This window comes from Musa acuminata, chromosome BXJ1-4 (assembly GCF_036884655.1).
Source record: "Musa acuminata AAA Group cultivar baxijiao chromosome BXJ1-4, Cavendish_Baxijiao_AAA, whole genome shotgun sequence".
NCBI classification, from domain to species: domain Eukaryota; kingdom Viridiplantae; phylum Streptophyta; class Magnoliopsida; order Zingiberales; family Musaceae; genus Musa; species Musa acuminata.
Window position 1 is genome coordinate 4,862,002 of NC_088330.1, and position 16,703 is coordinate 4,878,704.

At 38.9% G+C, this 16,703-nt stretch overlaps 3 protein-coding genes across 5 annotated transcripts; all 3 read right to left on the reverse strand.

Annotated features, from left to right (window-relative positions):
- Window positions 1–283: 283 nt before the first annotated feature.
- On the reverse strand, window positions 284–5,763 carry LOC103980721 (26S proteasome regulatory subunit 4 homolog). 2 transcript variants are annotated; one of them, XM_009397195.3, is made up of 7 exons: window positions 5,209–5,763; window positions 3,974–4,219; window positions 3,413–3,582; window positions 3,103–3,319; window positions 2,846–2,986; window positions 1,702–1,781; window positions 284–423 (listed from the first exon to the last, which is right to left on the reverse strand). In XM_009397195.3, exons 1-7 carry the CDS (start codon window positions 5,686–5,688, stop codon window positions 420–422), a joined length of 1,338 nt encoding a protein of 445 aa, XP_009395470.1. In that variant the 5' UTR covers window positions 5,689–5,763; the 3' UTR covers window positions 284–419. The 2 variants fall into 2 exon arrangements, with proteins under 2 accessions (XP_009395470.1, XP_009395472.1); XM_009397197.2 differs by lacking the exon at window positions 284–423 and having other exon boundaries at window positions 1,698–1,781.
- A 1,542-nt stretch (window positions 5,764–7,305) lies between these two features.
- Window positions 7,306–12,851, reverse strand: LOC135582111 (26S proteasome regulatory subunit 4 homolog). 2 transcript variants are annotated; one of them, XM_065159495.1, is made up of 7 exons: window positions 12,305–12,851; window positions 11,084–11,329; window positions 10,522–10,691; window positions 10,216–10,432; window positions 9,959–10,099; window positions 8,789–8,868; window positions 7,306–7,520 (listed from the first exon to the last, which is right to left on the reverse strand). In XM_065159495.1, the coding sequence occupies exons 1-7, from the start codon at window positions 12,782–12,784 to the stop codon at window positions 7,517–7,519; spliced, it is 1,338 nt and encodes a 445-aa protein (XP_065015567.1). In that variant the 5' UTR covers window positions 12,785–12,851; the 3' UTR covers window positions 7,306–7,516. The 2 variants fall into 2 exon arrangements, with proteins under 2 accessions (XP_065015567.1, XP_065015574.1); XM_065159502.1 differs by lacking the exon at window positions 7,306–7,520 and having other exon boundaries at window positions 8,785–8,868.
- A 2,452-nt stretch (window positions 12,852–15,303) lies between these two features.
- LOC135643009 (mitogen-activated protein kinase kinase 5-like) lies at window positions 15,304–16,703 on the reverse strand. The gene has a single exon (XM_065159506.1). The coding sequence runs from the start codon at window positions 16,556–16,558 to the stop codon at window positions 15,560–15,562; it is 999 nt and encodes a 332-aa protein (XP_065015578.1). The 5' UTR covers window positions 16,559–16,703; the 3' UTR covers window positions 15,304–15,559.

The window sequence follows — 16,703 nt, forward strand, 5'->3', positions numbered from 1 at the left end:
AATTAAGAACCCTGGTTAGTTTGCCCACCTGTGGAGTAAACCAGAAGAGTGTCCAATTCACAATTTTCCCAATCTCATTCTGTGACAATGGTATCTCCAATATCTAATAATGTGATATGGAATCTAGCAACTAACAATACAAATGCGTGTATGTAATAAACTGAAGAAGAGGAATTGCAACACAGCTTGTTCGGTAAAACATTAAATGGTTCAGAAATAATAACCACATATCTCCACCAAGTAGTTATTCCCAAGTGTTAAGTGGGCAAATATCTGGAATTCAAGTGCATATATTATAATCCATCTGACCAAATTAAGGAACATACAAAAGATACTGAATTCTGAACTCCTTGTTGAGGATGCATAGTGTGTCCCTGAAGAACAAGGCCCCCGCTGAACAACATTAAGTGTGAGCAATTTTACCTGTGGCCAAAACAAATCAATTAAATAGAGAGACACCAAAACTACCCGAACAAATTAAGTTAATAAATTGAGACCACAACCGTCAGGAAAAAGTTTTCCAAATAACCACAAGGATAAAAACAGTGAAAGCAATTAGCACACTCGCAGGTTCTCCAATGAATAAACTGATTTATCACCTTGTATATAATAGCTTTCTTAACAAAGACATTTGATAAAATTTCGAGCCTTTAAACAATGGTGTATCGGAGGATAAGTGGGCCATGGACAACAACAAATTTCCAAGACAAATATCTTAGACAACCTTGACCACATGTAGAGTTAAACACACTAGGAAAACTGCCAGTGAGTCGATGATCCTTCTTTACATATTTGCTGAAACACCAACAGAGGTAGTTTGAATGCAAATAGCAGCAATGCTATCAAATGCGATAGGTGCTACACAGCTGCAAGGAACCTTATAATTTTACTTTCAGACAGGATCCTTTTAATGTACTTGATGATTCTTCTAAGATAGCTACATTTTTCACTCTACCTGAAATGATGTGAACTACAATGTTAAATTGATTAATTAAGCTGCGGAGGAGAGTGGGCTACAAGGGAAAGAAGAAGAGGGAGGAGAGAGAACATTAAAGAGGGAGGGCAACAGTGGAGGGCAGCAAAGACAGGAGAGTAGAGAGAGGAAGGATAGGAGAGAAGAAGCAAATGGTTTTTGACTACAAGGTGAGAGGAGAGGACAATAGAGAAAGGAGACGAGAGAGAGTGCAGCGAAGACGGTGGATGTGGCTAGAGAGAGGAAAGTAGAGAAGATGAAGCGAGAGAGTAAAGAGGGAAGAAAGGACAGCAGCTGCAGGGGGTTGATCACGCATGAAGAGGCAAGAGAGAAGACAAGCAGCAGCAGCAACAAAGCACCCAAAGAGAGAGCCGGGAAAGAAGACTGAGGAAAGAGAGATGAGCATAAATATATTGGACAGAGAGAGGTGACCGATGATGTAAGTCGAACAGCAAAAGACGTCAGTTCTATTTTCGGTTTCTTACTTACTAAAGAAGTCAAGCACCAACTTAAAAGGTTTGCAAGCTAGTTTTAAATAAAACATATTAATAAATTTCATCATGAAATGAACACAATTTTCTTAAAAAGGTCATTTAAACTAAAACCTTTCTTATTCCTCATCTGTGATTATCAAGACCAAAACGCAAAAGCCTTAAAAAATCACAATAATCAAAAGCAACAAAAAAGATCAGCCTTCACATCAAAAGGAAAGAGGAACAGTAACTCACATGTAGAGTCCCTCTGGTACCCCTTCCTTCTTCTTAAACATTACCTTCTCCTTGGCTTTCTTAAAGTCGGTATGAGTTACCTAAGCAGAAAGTGATGCAGCAACAAGTTACAGCCATGCATAGCTGAAATCACTAAGTACAAAATAAAGCAAACAGGCATTAACTTTAGCCCTCAATCAATCCAGGATAAAAGTCACCTGGTCCAACGACTAAATAGTTTCAGTCCAGTAGAATCTAATCCAGTGAGTCTCTCTACGAAGCCAAGTTGATGTTTCTATGCTTTTATAACACACTGGCAAATTACCCACTTAGACATAACCCACTAGATACTTTCATTATTAATGTCTCCCTACAAAATATGATCTATCAAATTTAATATACACAAACCAAGAAATTAACAAATTTGGTGGATGTTTTTTGGAGCTTCCTTGAATGAAACTAAAAAATTTGAAAACAATCTGAGTCCATATCTTCATTAGAAGTTTCAAGTTTTAAACAGAGTTCTATATGAACAAAGTAAGCCAACATGCAACCGAAACCTAAACAGGGGAGGTTTCTGACTCCGCGACCAAAGGTTTTACAAGTAAACCAATCTAAGTTTGCCTTCATTGAGCTGACCTCTTCCAGACCAGATTTTAACTGTTTAAAGTTCAAACTCTTGTTTGTTTGATGGTTCAGGGCTTTGAATGATTGACTTCTATCACTGTCACATGGGGAAGAAAGTGGAGAAAAAAGAAGGAAAACAGAAACCAGAAAACCCTGCAACTTCCAGCCAAGGAATCACCACATTTGTTTCTTCCAGACTAGAGAAAAATTTGTCCCTAAAGATGGAGGGAAGACTGTACCACCATAAAGGCTATGTAACATTTATTTCCCCACAAAATTGAAAACTATCTTCCTTCTTTATCCTGAAGGGAGTAGATTCATGTTCCAGCAGCATGACATGAACCATTCCCTATGCTATCATGTGACAACTGACAATTGGCGGTTGAAATACATTTCCAAAAGCATGTAGGCATCTCAAGGAAAAGGCCTTATGACCAAAATGATTATAACGGACAACAATATTAGAGTAACCAAATGTTCTCTGCTTGAACATCAAATAAGAAATCTAATCTACAATATTATGGTAAATATGACTTACCTTCATCCTACGCTCCCTTAAAGCAAGCAAGCCAGCTTCAGTACAGATTGCCTTAATATCAGCTCCAGAAAACTCATCCTTTGTCATGACAAATTCTTCCAGGTTGACATCATCTGCCAGTGTCATTCTAGAGGTGTGTATCTAAAGAATTTAATAAGAAACGAAAAACTCAGCAAAAATCAACAAAAGGAGAAAAAGCATGAACTGATACACTGTACTAACTACTAAGCATAATCATATTCTTGAAAATGACAAACCTGAAAAATTCGACGTCTTGTTTTAATATCTGGAAGAGGGAATTCAATCTTCCTATCAATACGACCAGGTCGAAGCAAGGCTGGATCGAGGCTTTCAATTCTGTTGGTTGCAAGAATGACTTTAACATCCCCCCTTGAGTCAAAACCATCTAACTGGTTCAGCAACTCCAACATGGTTCTCTGTATTTCACGCTCACCGCCAGAATGAGCATCATATCTACAATGACCAAACATAATAGTTTGATAAGTTTAATCATCATTTGCATACAATGGAAAAGAAAGGCGGGAATAATCATTCTCATTTATATACCTTTTGGTGCCAACTGCATCTATCTCATCAATGAAGACTATAGAAGGAGAAAGTTCATCCGCCACTCTGAACAGTTCTCTGACAAGTTTTGGGCCATCACCCAAATATTTCTGAATCAACTCACTTCCAACAACACGCAGGAAAGTTGCTGATGTTGAGTTAGCCACAGCCTGATATTAGAAATTTAGAACCATCATAAACAGTCTGGAAAAAAGAATTTCTGGACTAACAGATGTAGATTACAACAGCAGCATTCAAGTTACTATCACATAACAACTAAACCGTAAGAACTTTATAGTTGCAATAGAAATCAAGAAACATAATCTCAATACCAAAATGGGACTAATGAAATTTTGTAAATGAACAAAGAGACGATGAAAAATATTTAATCTATATGTATCATCAAAAACGATAGAGGTGTATACTGTATATAGATTATATAGATAGACAGAGATATCACCACTTCCCGGCCAAACTGAAATACATAAAACTGGTACAGGGTCACATGCTAAACTGAAATACATAAAAATCAACAAACCTAAAATAAAAGAATGCTCTCACCTTGGCAAGTAAAGTTTTACCAGTTCCTGGCTCCCCATAAAGTATGACTCCCTTGGGAGGTCTAATGCCAATATCTTCATACAGTTCAGGATGTGTCAGAGGTAGTTCCACAGCTTCTTTAATTTCTTGGATTTGTGAATCTAAACCGCCAATATCAGCATAGGATTCCAAAGGAGCTTTTTCAACTTTCATGACAGAAACCATAGGATCAACTTCATCCTGAAGAAGCCCAACAACTGACAGAACCTGAAAAGACATTTTAGTTCCATCACCTTTATATCCAACCAAAAACAACATATCCTGATATCAAAATATCCAGAAATTAAGAAGTATGCGAACATAAGCCTCCAAGTAAAGCATATCATCAAATCTGATGCAAAGTGAAAATGCAAAAGGGTAAGGATTAGAAACAACATAGTAAACTAAAAAGCACAAAGGAAAAATAATCAGTGTCTATTAGTTAAATTAGACGATTCAGGATGGCCAATACATAATAATACAACAAAACCTTCCAGACTGAAAATAATATAACATTGACCAAGACGTAGTTTGTCTGGTTTCTCCAACCAGTCATAAACAAGTCAAAAATGAAAGTTTGACTCGGCCTAAAACCTGAAAACAGTGTAATAGTTTAAGTTAGACTACAAGTTATGAGCAACAAATCATGAGAAAAGAAAAGTCTCCCAAACAGCTACAAGTAAATTTTTCAACAAACTGTATTACAACCTCTGAAGCTCTCCAAGTAAATCCTACTCTTTTCATTTCCTCTATCCTCTTTTCATTGTCTTTTCCCTTCTTTCTAGCCAAATAGATTTCTTTTGCTAATATATCTGGAGCACTGCTAGCGATCATGTTACCTAAGGGTGTAAAACCTTAAAAGCATAAAACTCATGATGATATATGTCATGTTAACCTCATAAGTTTCTGATGCAGGTTACAGTCAAGAGTATTTGTGGTGATCTATGTCAAATTATCTTCATTGGCTTGTGATACAATAGTCCAAACATGATCTTCCAATCTTCAGCTAAACAAGTTCATCATACCTAAATACCCGAGAACTGTGCAAAGACGTTGCACAGTTGCAACTTAATTCAAACAATACGACAGAAAATAAGGTATACAAAGAGTTCGACACCCCAAATCCCATCCCAAACACCGGAAATTACCGCAAATCCTAAACCATCCGTCGCAACCCCAAAACAGCAATCAGGTGAAAAGAAAACACAAAAACTGACCTTGTTGTGCATAAGGATGGCACATCCCGGCTCCAGTTGATCCTTATCGACAAAGGACAGGATGCTGACGTAGTATTCCGGCCCAACCGACGACGAAACGATGGCGTGGTTCTCGTCAATGAGCTCCTCGAGGTTCCCGACACTCATGGGCGACCCCCGGAGGTCGTCGACCTTGGATCGGTCCTCCTCGTTCTTCTCCTCCTGGGGGCGGAGGCGCTCCTGGTTGGCGACGAACTCCTCCTCCATGAGGAGGTAGTCCTTGACGCGCTCGAGCTTGAGTAGCCGTAGGCGGCACTTAGAAAGCGGGGTGACGGCGGGGAGACGGGCGGCGGCCTCGGGCCCCTTCTGCCTGCGCTGCTTCCTTCCCACGCGGGACGGCGGCGCCGCCGGCTCGAACTTCTTGTCCTTCTTGTCGCCGTCCCGCTTCCGATCACCGGGGAGGCCCTGCTTGCCCATGCCGCCGGGGGTTCCCTGGCCCATCGATCCTAGGGTTTCGAGGATACCGAGAGGGTTCGAGATCGAGATCGAGGATGAGTAGAGAAAGAAGGCGGTGCCAATTTGGGGGCCGATCTGAGGCATTTTATACTTCCCTTCAAATGACACGCATAGATGACGTGTAAGGATCGGAGCCGTTCGATTATTTTTCGTTTCTTTTCTTTTCTTTTTTATTGAACCCGAGTGAATCTCACCGTTTAAATCGAATTGATGTAAAAGAATATAAGGTAATTTTCCTATAAAACATTTACCTTTTGGATTTTTTTTTTCATCTACATCTTCATTTTAATTTTCCTGCATCCAAATAAAAATTACTTAAAATCGTTCCTAATTTTTTTTTTGTATGTTATAGTATTTTGTCCATCATAATAAAAACATGGTAAAATCTTATTCTTAAAAATATTATAAATAATTATATCTCATATTATGATTCAAATAGGTATTTATAATAGTTTAATAAAAACATAATCCAAATAGAAATAAAAAAAATTAGTTTGTTATAATATTTTGACCATCACAATAAAAACACTATATGATCCACTCAAAAACACAAGTGGACTTCTATATCAATAATGACAATGAAAGAAACAAAATTATGATGGTACTGTATTTTTCAATGGCATTTGTAGTATTTTTAGTTCCTCAATAGAATATTATAAATACTGTTAAAAATAACCGTAAACGAATCAAATGATAAAACAAATAAAAGCTTAAAATTGGTAAAATATGAGCAAAGAAAATTGATAGAAAATTTTTTTAAGATAATTTGGATATTTTTTCAAATTAAGGATACTGTTTGGAACAAAATAAAATGGGGGTATCTTAAGAAAAATACCTAAAATATGAGTTTTTTCTAAAAAAACCCAAAAAAAAATATGACCGATATTTTTAATAAAAATAAAATTCATATATATGACTTGATTTTTTTTTCTAGTATTTACACACTACCAACTAAATTTGAGATCAATTTTGATTAAAAATTAGATATTTAAATAGTTAGCAAGCATTACAACTCCCTAGTCATGATATCTACATTGAGATGGGTTCAAATAAGAGAAACATGAGCTTGTCTAATGCTAAAGGGAGAACACATTACAATAACATTGTTCTTGCAATAGACTAACAACCCTCATAACATACATTAACAGTGTAATATAATGTGAACCCTTTCTCTTTATCCATGTGATAGAAGGATTGGTATAAAAAATTTTGATTTTATAAATCATTTGGATTTCCGTTATAGAGAGTAAGAATATTTTTGAAGAGAAGAATTAACGATATGTATCATCTGATGAGAAACCCAAAAGACGCATCTCACTGCAGGTAAGTAAAACACTAATTTGCATGTTCTGAACTCGAAATAATTAGCATAAAGCAAAGAAAGATACATAAAACATCCCCATAAAAATGAAAATTTTTGATTTATTTTCTTTTACTCAATCTAAGAATCCCCATAAAAAATCAAAAATTTTCAATGTTGTTAAAAATTTTCTAGATCACTTAACAATATTTTTTTCTCCCATGTTGTAATTAAATTTGAGGTCTTTAATACATGTGTGTGCACAATCTTTAGTCAAAAAATGCATGCATGAAGTAAGCAGATGAGAGAGCCATGTCCACATCACCTTTTCATATTCAAGGAAGAGATACCAAATTAGAACATAAAATTTGCTATAAGAAATAAAATTGGGACAATCATAAGAATCAATCGATCTTTTTCCAATATATATATAGAGAATTCTGAACTCCATGTTGAGGATGCATAGTGTCCCAGAAGAAGAACGTCCCTGCTGAACATTAAGTGTGTGCAATTTTACCTGTGGCCAAAACAAATCAGTTAAATAGAGTGACACCAAAACTACCCGAACAAATTAAAGTCAAAAAGTTGAGACCACAACTGTAGTGAAAAAGATTTCCAAATAACCACAAGGATAAGAACAGTGAAAGCAATTAGCAAACTCTTGAATAAACTGATTTATCTCCTTGGATAAAATAACTTTCTTAGCAAAGACATTTGATAAAATTTAGAGCCTTCTTTACATTTAGAGACATTTAATAACTTTCTTAACAATGGTATTCGGAGGATAAGTGGGCCATGGACTAACAAATTCCCAAGACATATCTCAGACAACCTTGACCACATGTAGTGTTAAACATACTAGGAAAACTGCCAGTGAGTTGATGATCCTTCTTTACATTTCTGCTGAAACACCAACAGAGGTAGTTTGAATGCAAATAGCAGCAATGCTATCGAAAGCACTAGGTGCTATACAGCAGCAAGGTCCCTTATAATTTTACTTTCATTCAGGATCGTTTTAATCTTCTAAGATTTCTACATTTTTCACTCTGCCTGAAATGATGTGAACTGCAACATTAAATTGATTAATTAAGCTGCAGATGAGAGTGGACGTCAAGGGAAAGAAGAAGAGGGAGCACAGATAACTATAAAGACAGAGTGCGACGGTGGAAGCAAGCAAAGGCAAGAGAAAAGAGAGAGGAAGGATAGGAGAGAAGCAGCAAATGGTTTATGACTACAAGGTGAGACAAGAGAGAGGGCAGCGAAGGCAGTGACAGTGGATGTGGCTAGAGAGAGGAAAGGAGAGAAGATGAAGGGGGAGAGAGTAAAGAGGGAAGAAAGGACAGCAGCTGTGGGGGGTTTATCATGCATGAAGAGGCAAGAGAGAAGACAAGCAGCAACTGCAGCAGCAACAAAGCACCCATAGAGAGTGGAGAGAAGAAGACCAAGGGAAGAGAGATGAGGATAAATATATTGACAGAGAGAGGAGTTGTGACCGATGATGAAAGTCAGACAGCAAAACATGTCATTTCTATTTTTGATTTCTTACTAGAGAAGTCAAGCACCAACTTAAAAGGCTTGAAGCTAGTTTTAAATAAAACATGTTAATAAATTTCATCATGAAATGAACACAATTTTCTTAAAAAGGTCATTTAAACTAAAACATTTCTTACTCTTCATCTGTGATTATCAAGACCAAAAAACAAAAGCCTTAAAAAAATCACAATAATCAAAAGCAACAAAAAAGATCAGCCTTCACATCAAAAGGAAAGAGGAACAGTAACTCACATGTAGAGGCCCTCTGGTACCCCTTCCTTCTTCTTAAACATTACCTTCTCCTTGGCCTTCTTAAAGTCTGCATGAGTTACCTAAGCAAAAAGCGATGCAGCAACAAGTTACAGCCATGTATAGCTGAAATCACTAAGTACAAAATAAAGCAAACAGGCATTAGCTTTAGCCCTCAATCAAATGCAGGATAAAAGTCAGGTAGTCCAACGACTAAAGAGTTGCAGTCCAGTAGAATCTAATCCCGTGAGTCTCTCTAAGAAGCCTAGTTGATGTTTTTATGCTTTTATAACACATTGGCGTCTTACCCTCTGAGACAACCACCGGATAGTTTCATTGTTAATATTTCCCTACTTAATCTGATCTGTCAAATTTAATATATAGTTATATACAAACCAAGAAATTAACGAATTTGGCGGATGTTTTTTCGAGCTTCCTTGAATGAAACTAAAAAATTTGAAAATAATCTGAGTCCATATCAACACAAAAAGTTTCAAGTTTTTCATACAGTTCAACATGAACAAAGTGAGCTAACATGCAACTGAGACCTAAACAGGGGAGGTTTCTGATTCTGTCAACAAACGGTTTTACCAGTAAACCAATCTAAGTTTGCCTACAATGAGCAGACCTCTTCCAGACCAGATTTGAACTGTTTAGAGTTCAAACTCTTGCCTGTTTGATGGTTTGGGGCTTTGAATGATTCGTTTCTATCACAATCTCAATTATCAACGCTAGGGAAGAAAGTGGAGACAAAAGAAGGAAACCAGAAACCAGAACACCCTGCCACTTCCAGCCAAGGAATCACCACATTTGTTTCTTCTCAACACTAGAAAAAAGACTAGAGAAAAAAAGTCCCTACAGATGGAGGGGAGACTGTACCACCATAAAGCTATGTAACATTTCTTTCCCCACAAAATTGAAAACTATCTTCCTTTTTTATCCTGGAAGGAGAAGATTCCTGTTCCAGCAGCATGACATGAACCATTCCCTACACTATCATGTGACGACTATTGGAGGTTGAAATACATTCCAAAAGCATGTAGGCATCTCAAGGAAAAGAACTTATGACCAAAATGATTACAACTGACGACATTATTAAAGAAACCAAATGTTCTCTGCTTTGACCATCAGATAAGAATACTAATCTACAATATTATGGCAAATATGACTTACCTTCATCCTACGCTCTCTTAAAGCAAGCAAGCCAGCTTCAGTACAGATTGCCTTAATATCAGCTCCAGAAAACTCATCCTTTGTCATGACAAATTCTTCCAGGTTGACATCATCTGCCAGTGTCATTCTAGAGGTGTGTATCTAAAGAATTTAATAAGAAAAGAAAAACTCAGCAAAACTCAACAAAAGGAGAAAAAGAATGAACTGATACATTGTACTAACTACTAAGCATAATCATATTCTTGAAAGTGACAAACCTGAAAAATTCGGCGCCTTGTTTTAATATCTGGAAGAGGGAATTCAATCTTCCTATCAATACGACCAGGTCGAAGCAAGGCTGGATCGAGGCTTTCAATTCTGTTGGTTGCAAGAATGACTTTAACATCCCCCCTTGAGTCAAAACCATCTAACTGGTTCAGCAACTCCAACATGGTTCTCTGTATTTCACGCTCACCGCCAGAATGAGCATCATATCTACAATGACCAGACATAATTGATAAGTTTAATCATCATTTGCATACAACGGAAAAGAAAGGCAGGAATAATCATTCTCATTTATATACCTTTTGGTTCCAACTGCATCTATCTCATCAATGAAGACTATAGAAGGAGAAAGTTCATCCGCCACTCTGAATAGTTCTCGGACAAGTTTTGGGCCATCACCCAAATATTTCTGAATCAACTCACTTCCAACAACACGCAGGAAAGTTGCTGATGTTGAGTTAGCCACAGCCTGATATTAGAAATTTAGAACCATCATAAACAGTCTGGGAAAAAGAACTTTAAGAATTTCTGCACTAACAGATCTAGATAACAACAGCAGCATTCAAGTTACCATCACATAACAACTAAACTGTAAGAACTTTATAGTTGCAATAGACATCAATAATGATAATCTCAATACCAAAGTGGGACTAAATGAAATTTTGTAAATAAACAAAGAGATGATGAAAATTATTTAATCTATATGTATCATTGAAAACAATAGAGGTGTATATTGTATATAGATAGGCAGAGATATCACCAGTTCCCCGCCAAACTGAAATTCATAAAACTCGTAGAGGATCACATGCTAAACTGAAATACATAAAATTCAACAAACCAAAAATAAAAGAATGATCTCACCTTGGCAAGTAAAGTTTTACCAGTTCCTGGCTCCCCATAAAGTATGACTCCCTTGGGAGGTCTGATGCCAATATCTTCATACAGTTCAGGATGTGTCAGAGGAAGTTCCACAGCTTCTTTAATTTCTTGGATTTGTGAATCTAAACCGCCAATATCAGCATAAGATTCCAAAGGAGCTTTTTCAACTTTCATGACAGAAACCATAGGATCAACTTCATCCTGAAGAAGCCCAACAACTGACAGAACCTGCAAAAGACATTTTAGTCCAATCACCTTTATATCCATCCAAAAACAACATATCCTGATATCAAATTTTCCAGAAATTAAGAATTATGTGAACAAAAGCCTCCAAGCAAAGCATATCATCAAATATCATGCAAATTGAAGATGCGTAAAGGTAAGGATTAGAAACAACATAGTAAACTGAAAAGGACTAAAGAAAAATAATCAGTGTCTATTAGTTGCACGTACATAGTAATACAACAAAACCTTCCGCACTGAAAAGAATATAACATTGAGCTAGACGTAGTTTCTCTGGCTTTAACAGCCACAGCCATTAACAAGTCAAAAATGAAATTTTGACTCAGCCTAAAACCTGAAAACAGTGTAATAGTTTAAGTTAGACTTCAAGTTACGAGCAACAAATCATGAGAAAAGAAAAGGCTCCCAACCAGCTAAAAGTAAAATTTTCAACAAACTGTATTACAACCTATTCAGCTCTCCAAGTAAATCCTACTCTCTTTATTTCCTTTCTCCTCTTTTCTGTGTCTCTTCCCTTCATTCTAGTCACAGAGGTGTCTTTTGCTGCTATATCTGGAGCACTGCTAGTGATCATGGTTCCTAAGGGTGTAAAACCTTAAAAGCATAAAACTCATGATGATATATGTCATGTTAACCTCATACGCTTCTGATACAGGTTATAATCAAGAATATTTGTGGTGATCTATGTCATATTATCTTCATTGGCTTGTGATACAATAGTCCAAACATGATCACCAAATCTTCAGCTAAACAAGTACATCATACCTAAATACCCGAGAACTGTGCAAAGACGTTGTACGGCTGCAACTTAATTCAAACAATACGACAGAAAATAAGTTATACGAAGAGATCGACACCCCAAATCCCATCCCAAACACCGAAAATTACCGCAAACCCTAGACAATCTGTCGCTACCCCAAAACAGCAATCAGGTCAAAAGAAAACAACACAAAAACTGACCTTGTTGTGCATAAGGATGGCACATCCCGGCTCCAGTTGATCCTTATCGACAAAAGACAGGATGCTGACGTAGTATTCCGGCCCGACCGACGACGAAACGATCGCGTGGTTCTCGTCAATAAGCTCCTCGAGGTTCCCGACACTCATGGGCGACCCCCGGAGGTCGTCGACCTTGGATCGGTCCTCCTCGTTCTTCTCCTCCTGGGGGCGGAGGCGCTCTTGGTTGGCGACGAACTCCTCTTCCATGAGAAGGTAGTCCTTGATGCGCTCGAGCTTGAGTACCCGCAGGCGGCACTTAGAGAGCGGGGTGACGGCGGGGAGACGGGCGGCGGCCTCGGGCCCCTTCTGCCTGCGCTGCTTCCGTCCCACGCGGGACGGTGGCGCCGCCGGCTCGAACTTCTTGTCCTTCTTGTCGCCGTCCCGCTTTCGATCACCGGGGGGGCCCTGCTTCCCCATGCCGCCGGGGGTTCCCTGGCCCATCGATCCTAGGGTTTCGAGGATTCCGAGAGGGTTCGAGATCGAGGATGAGAAGGAGAGAAAGGAGACGGCGCCGATTTGGGGGCCGATCTGAGGCTTTATATTTCCAATCACAAGGCACCCACAGATGACGTGTAAGGATCAGAGCCGTTCATCTGACATTTTAAATAGAATTAATGTAAAAAAATAAAAGGTGATTTCCCTGTAAAATAATTACCTTTTGGATTTTTTTCATCAATATTTTCTTTTTCTTTTTCCTGCCTCTAATTTGAAAATTAGTTTAAATCGTTCCTTAAAATTTTTCTGAAATATTATTTTTAAAAATACTATAAATATGTAAAATATATTAAAAATATATTAAAAATTATTTGTTGTATAATACTAGGATTCAAACAGGTATTTGTATTTATAATAGTCTAGGAATATCATAAACTAAATAGAAATAAAAAAAATTAGGTTGTTCCAATATTTTGATGATACAAATGGACTTTTAACCTCAACCAAACTAATTATAAGTTTAAAAATATAATATCGTAATTATTTATGAGCTATGAGAATAAAAAATATGATATGATGTCATTGTGTTTTTCAATAATATTTGTAATATTTTCAATACCTCAATAAAATATTATAAATCTTATTAAAAAAATACTATAAATAAATCAAATGAAAATACTATAACAACTTAAAATTGGTAAAATATGAGTGAAAATTTTGGATATTTTGATATCACCCCACAATTACAGCAACCACCTCGGAATCAATGTGACATCTCAGAGTCGACGTGACATATACATGCGATACGACCTCGAAGTGACATAGCGGACTATAGAACGATGCATAGTCGTTCCTGTAATTGTGCAAAATAACCTCGCGTAGTACAAAACTCATTGGTGGTTCCATCGCCTGATAGTGCTACTGCTTGACCCAACTTTTGGGTCACTGAATGAATTTCCCAATGAGCCCAAATCAATCCCAATTAAAGGCTCAATTGGCCTCTAATTGAATTAAGTTAATATAATTATACCAAAAGCTAACTCAATTAGTCTCCTAAACTATTTCGATCTTAGACAACTGATTATAAAACATGAATCCTTTATCTGATATATCATTAGTTTATCTAGCGCTTCATCCGATCCTTCAGCGCATCTTCCTCTCCTTCGATGTATTGCCCAATCGGCATGTTGATTCCTATAACTTTCGATCTCCTTAGTATAATGTTCGATCCTTTGGCCCGATGCTTGAATTCATGACACGAAGCCTTCTATCAACACGTTGACCGATCTTCTAGCTCGACATCTAATCTTCTGACATGTTCACTCTAGCCTAATGTCCGATTCCTCCTACTTTAATCAATTTGTCTCACCTTGATTAAAGCTAGTCCTACGTCACTCAAAATGCAGATTAGATCACAAACTCATCAATTGATTTCATCATCAAAATCAAAGATTCAACACTTTCCACTATCCTTTTACAAATGTACATACAAATCTTTGCAATAGAAGAGGTTTTTCATTCTTAGTTTTTATATTATTCAATTACTTTCATTCAAGTTAACCATGTGGGAAACACTATCGGCTTCCATGTTCGAATAAAAAAAATAAATATCACAAAAACCATACTAGTTGTTTGGATAAAAAAACTTATATAGGAACAAATATGAGCAAGCTGTGTAACATACAATACAATAGAAAAATTAAACGAAAATCACAATCATATAGAATATTAAGATTTATTTGAAAGGCCCCTCTAAGTCAAAAGGAAAAAACCACAAGGTAAGTAGAAGAAGTAAATCCACTATAAAAATAATAAACGTACAAATCTTAGAATCTCTTGTGTAAAACCTGAGTAATAATTAGAATAACATGAGTATAAGGATTATATCACTGTCCATAATATCCAAACTTTTTTTTTTTTTTTTTTTTATGATCACACCAAAAATTCATCACAAATTTAATTGAGGTAATAATATGATCCGGATAATTGAGAGTGACCTCTATGTTACTCTTGTCTTTTTTTTTTCTCGTTCCGCTGCTCCTTTTTCCCTTATCTAGGTTTAAAAAATAGGATTAAATAACTAGTATGAGTTGTGAGTTATTAAGATATATTACTGAATAAATGGGTCATGTGCCCAACAGAATAATCTGTCCGAGGTATTTAGATATTAAGATATATTTACTAGATGATGTGATTGTCATCTTAGAATAATATTTTTTGACTGTTATATATATATTTTTAAAGCATTCTCTATTGTTCATATTTTAAAAAAGATAATAAATATGCAAACTGACTAGCAACGTTAATAGAACCAATAGATCAATAATATAAGATCGTAAATAATAAAAATAATATTTTATTATTTTTAAAAAGATTGTCGATACTAATGTCAAAAACTTCTTTGTGGTATAACTTATAGGGGTGAATATGTTATATCCAAGCTTGTAAAGGATGGATATAAAAACCTCTGCCCCATTTGTAAGAATTAAATTACGACAACAACATTGGGGATTTAGTCGGAGTAATATTTTGACAAGATGTAAAATTCAAATAAATTAAATGCGAAATAGAAATAGGAGGAGAAAGGGAACTAATTCTACAATAAGTCACTCCTCTGTTCGGTGCCCACCTTCCAATTCTTTTTCTTCGAGGGGCTTTTACGAACAAAATACATCATATAACATAACATCTCACTGGCCGCCTTCCAAAATGTCAACTTTCCAGGGGGTTTTCCGAAAAAAGGACACAATCATTCTTATCCTCGGAGGTCGTCTTGGCCGTCTATCCGAGTCTCAGAGATGAGAGATCCGGCGGAGCGGCCACCGGCGACTGGGCCACGAAGGGGTGGCGCAGGAGCTGCGACGCCGTGAGCCTCCGCGCGGGCTCCTTCTGCAGGCAGGAAGCGACGAAGCTACGGAACTCCGGGGATGCGGTGGGCGGCGCCTCCGGCGGCGCCGCGTAGCAGATGGCCACCATGAGACTCGCCCAGTCGCCCTGCCTCCCGAGCCGCTCGCCGAAGGGGAAGCGGCCCAGGTAGAACTCGAGGACGCTGACCCCGAAGCTCCAGATGTCGCCGGCGCGGCCGTCGTAGGCGCCCTCGTTGAGGTCGGTGTTGATCCGCTCGGGGCTCATGTAGGCGATCGTCCCAACCGCGGAGTTGCAGGGGTCCATCGTCTGCGCCAGGATCCGGCCGACTCCGAAGTCGGCGATCTTGACCTCCCCCGCGCCGTTGATGAGGAGGTTGGACGGCTTGATGTCGCGGTGCACGATCCGGCGGCGGTGGAGGTACGCGAGCCCCGCCAGGACCTGCCGCGCCACGTCGGCGAGCTGGGCCTCCGAGGCGATGCGGCGGCCTTCCAGGGACCCGCCGTCCATGTACTCAAGGAGCACCTGGATCTCCCCGCCCCGGTCGTAGAACCCGTGGCACCGCACCACGGAGGGGCTGTCGGTGGCGCGGAGGATCTCGATCTCGCGGCGCATCTGGCGCCGGACGCCGTCGTCGTGGTGGCCATGGATCACCTTGAGCGCGTAGACGCGGCCGGTGAGGCGGTGGCGGACCATCCACACCGTGCCGCCCGCGCCGCTGCCGACGCGGCGGACGCGCTCGAGGTCGGCGAGAGCGGGGACCTGCGGGGGTGCGGCGGGGGCGGAGGGCGGGGGGAGGGGGAGGGGGACGGCGAGGGAGGCGTCGCGGAGGGGGAGGGGAAGGGTGAGGTCGGGGCGGCGCCGGGTGCGGCTCGGTGGGCCGGGCCGAGTCGAGGGGTCCTGGCCGGGTCTCATGGTGCGCTCTGTGGTTGAGGTAAGAGGGTGAGAGGGTGTCGAGGGAGCTCATATATATAGTACATATATATAATATGGACATTGGGATTGGAGGAGGGAGATCGAAGTGGTGGTGTGGGTGGGCATTCGATTCATTGGGTATCTG

Excerpts from the sequence above, each read along its gene's own strand:
- LOC103980721 (XM_009397195.3), bottom strand. The coding sequence starts at position 5,688 with ATGGGCCAGGGAACCCCCGGCGGCATGGGCAAGCAGGGCCTCCCCGGT. Across the intron at positions 4,220-5,208 it reads CCATCCTTATGCACAACAAG|GTTCTGTCAGTTGTTGGGCT; the intron begins GTCAGTTTTTGT and ends ATGTCTTTTCAG. Across the intron at positions 1,782-2,845 it reads TAAGGGAGCGTAGGATGAAG|GTAACTCATACCGACTTTAA; the intron begins GTAAGTCATATT and ends CTTTCTGCTTAG.
- LOC135582111 (XM_065159495.1), bottom strand. The coding sequence starts at position 12,784 with ATGGGCCAGGGAACCCCCGGCGGCATGGGGAAGCAGGGCCCCCCCGGT. Across the intron at positions 10,100-10,215 it reads CAAGGCGCCGAATTTTTCAG|ATACACACCTCTAGAATGAC; the intron begins GTTTGTCACTTT and ends TAAATTCTTTAG. Across the intron at positions 8,869-9,958 it reads TAAGAGAGCGTAGGATGAAG|GTAACTCATGCAGACTTTAA; the intron begins GTAAGTCATATT and ends CTTTTTGCTTAG.
- LOC135643009 (XM_065159506.1), bottom strand. The coding sequence starts at position 16,558 with ATGAGACCCGGCCAGGACCCCTCGACTCGGCCCGGCCCACCGAGCCGC.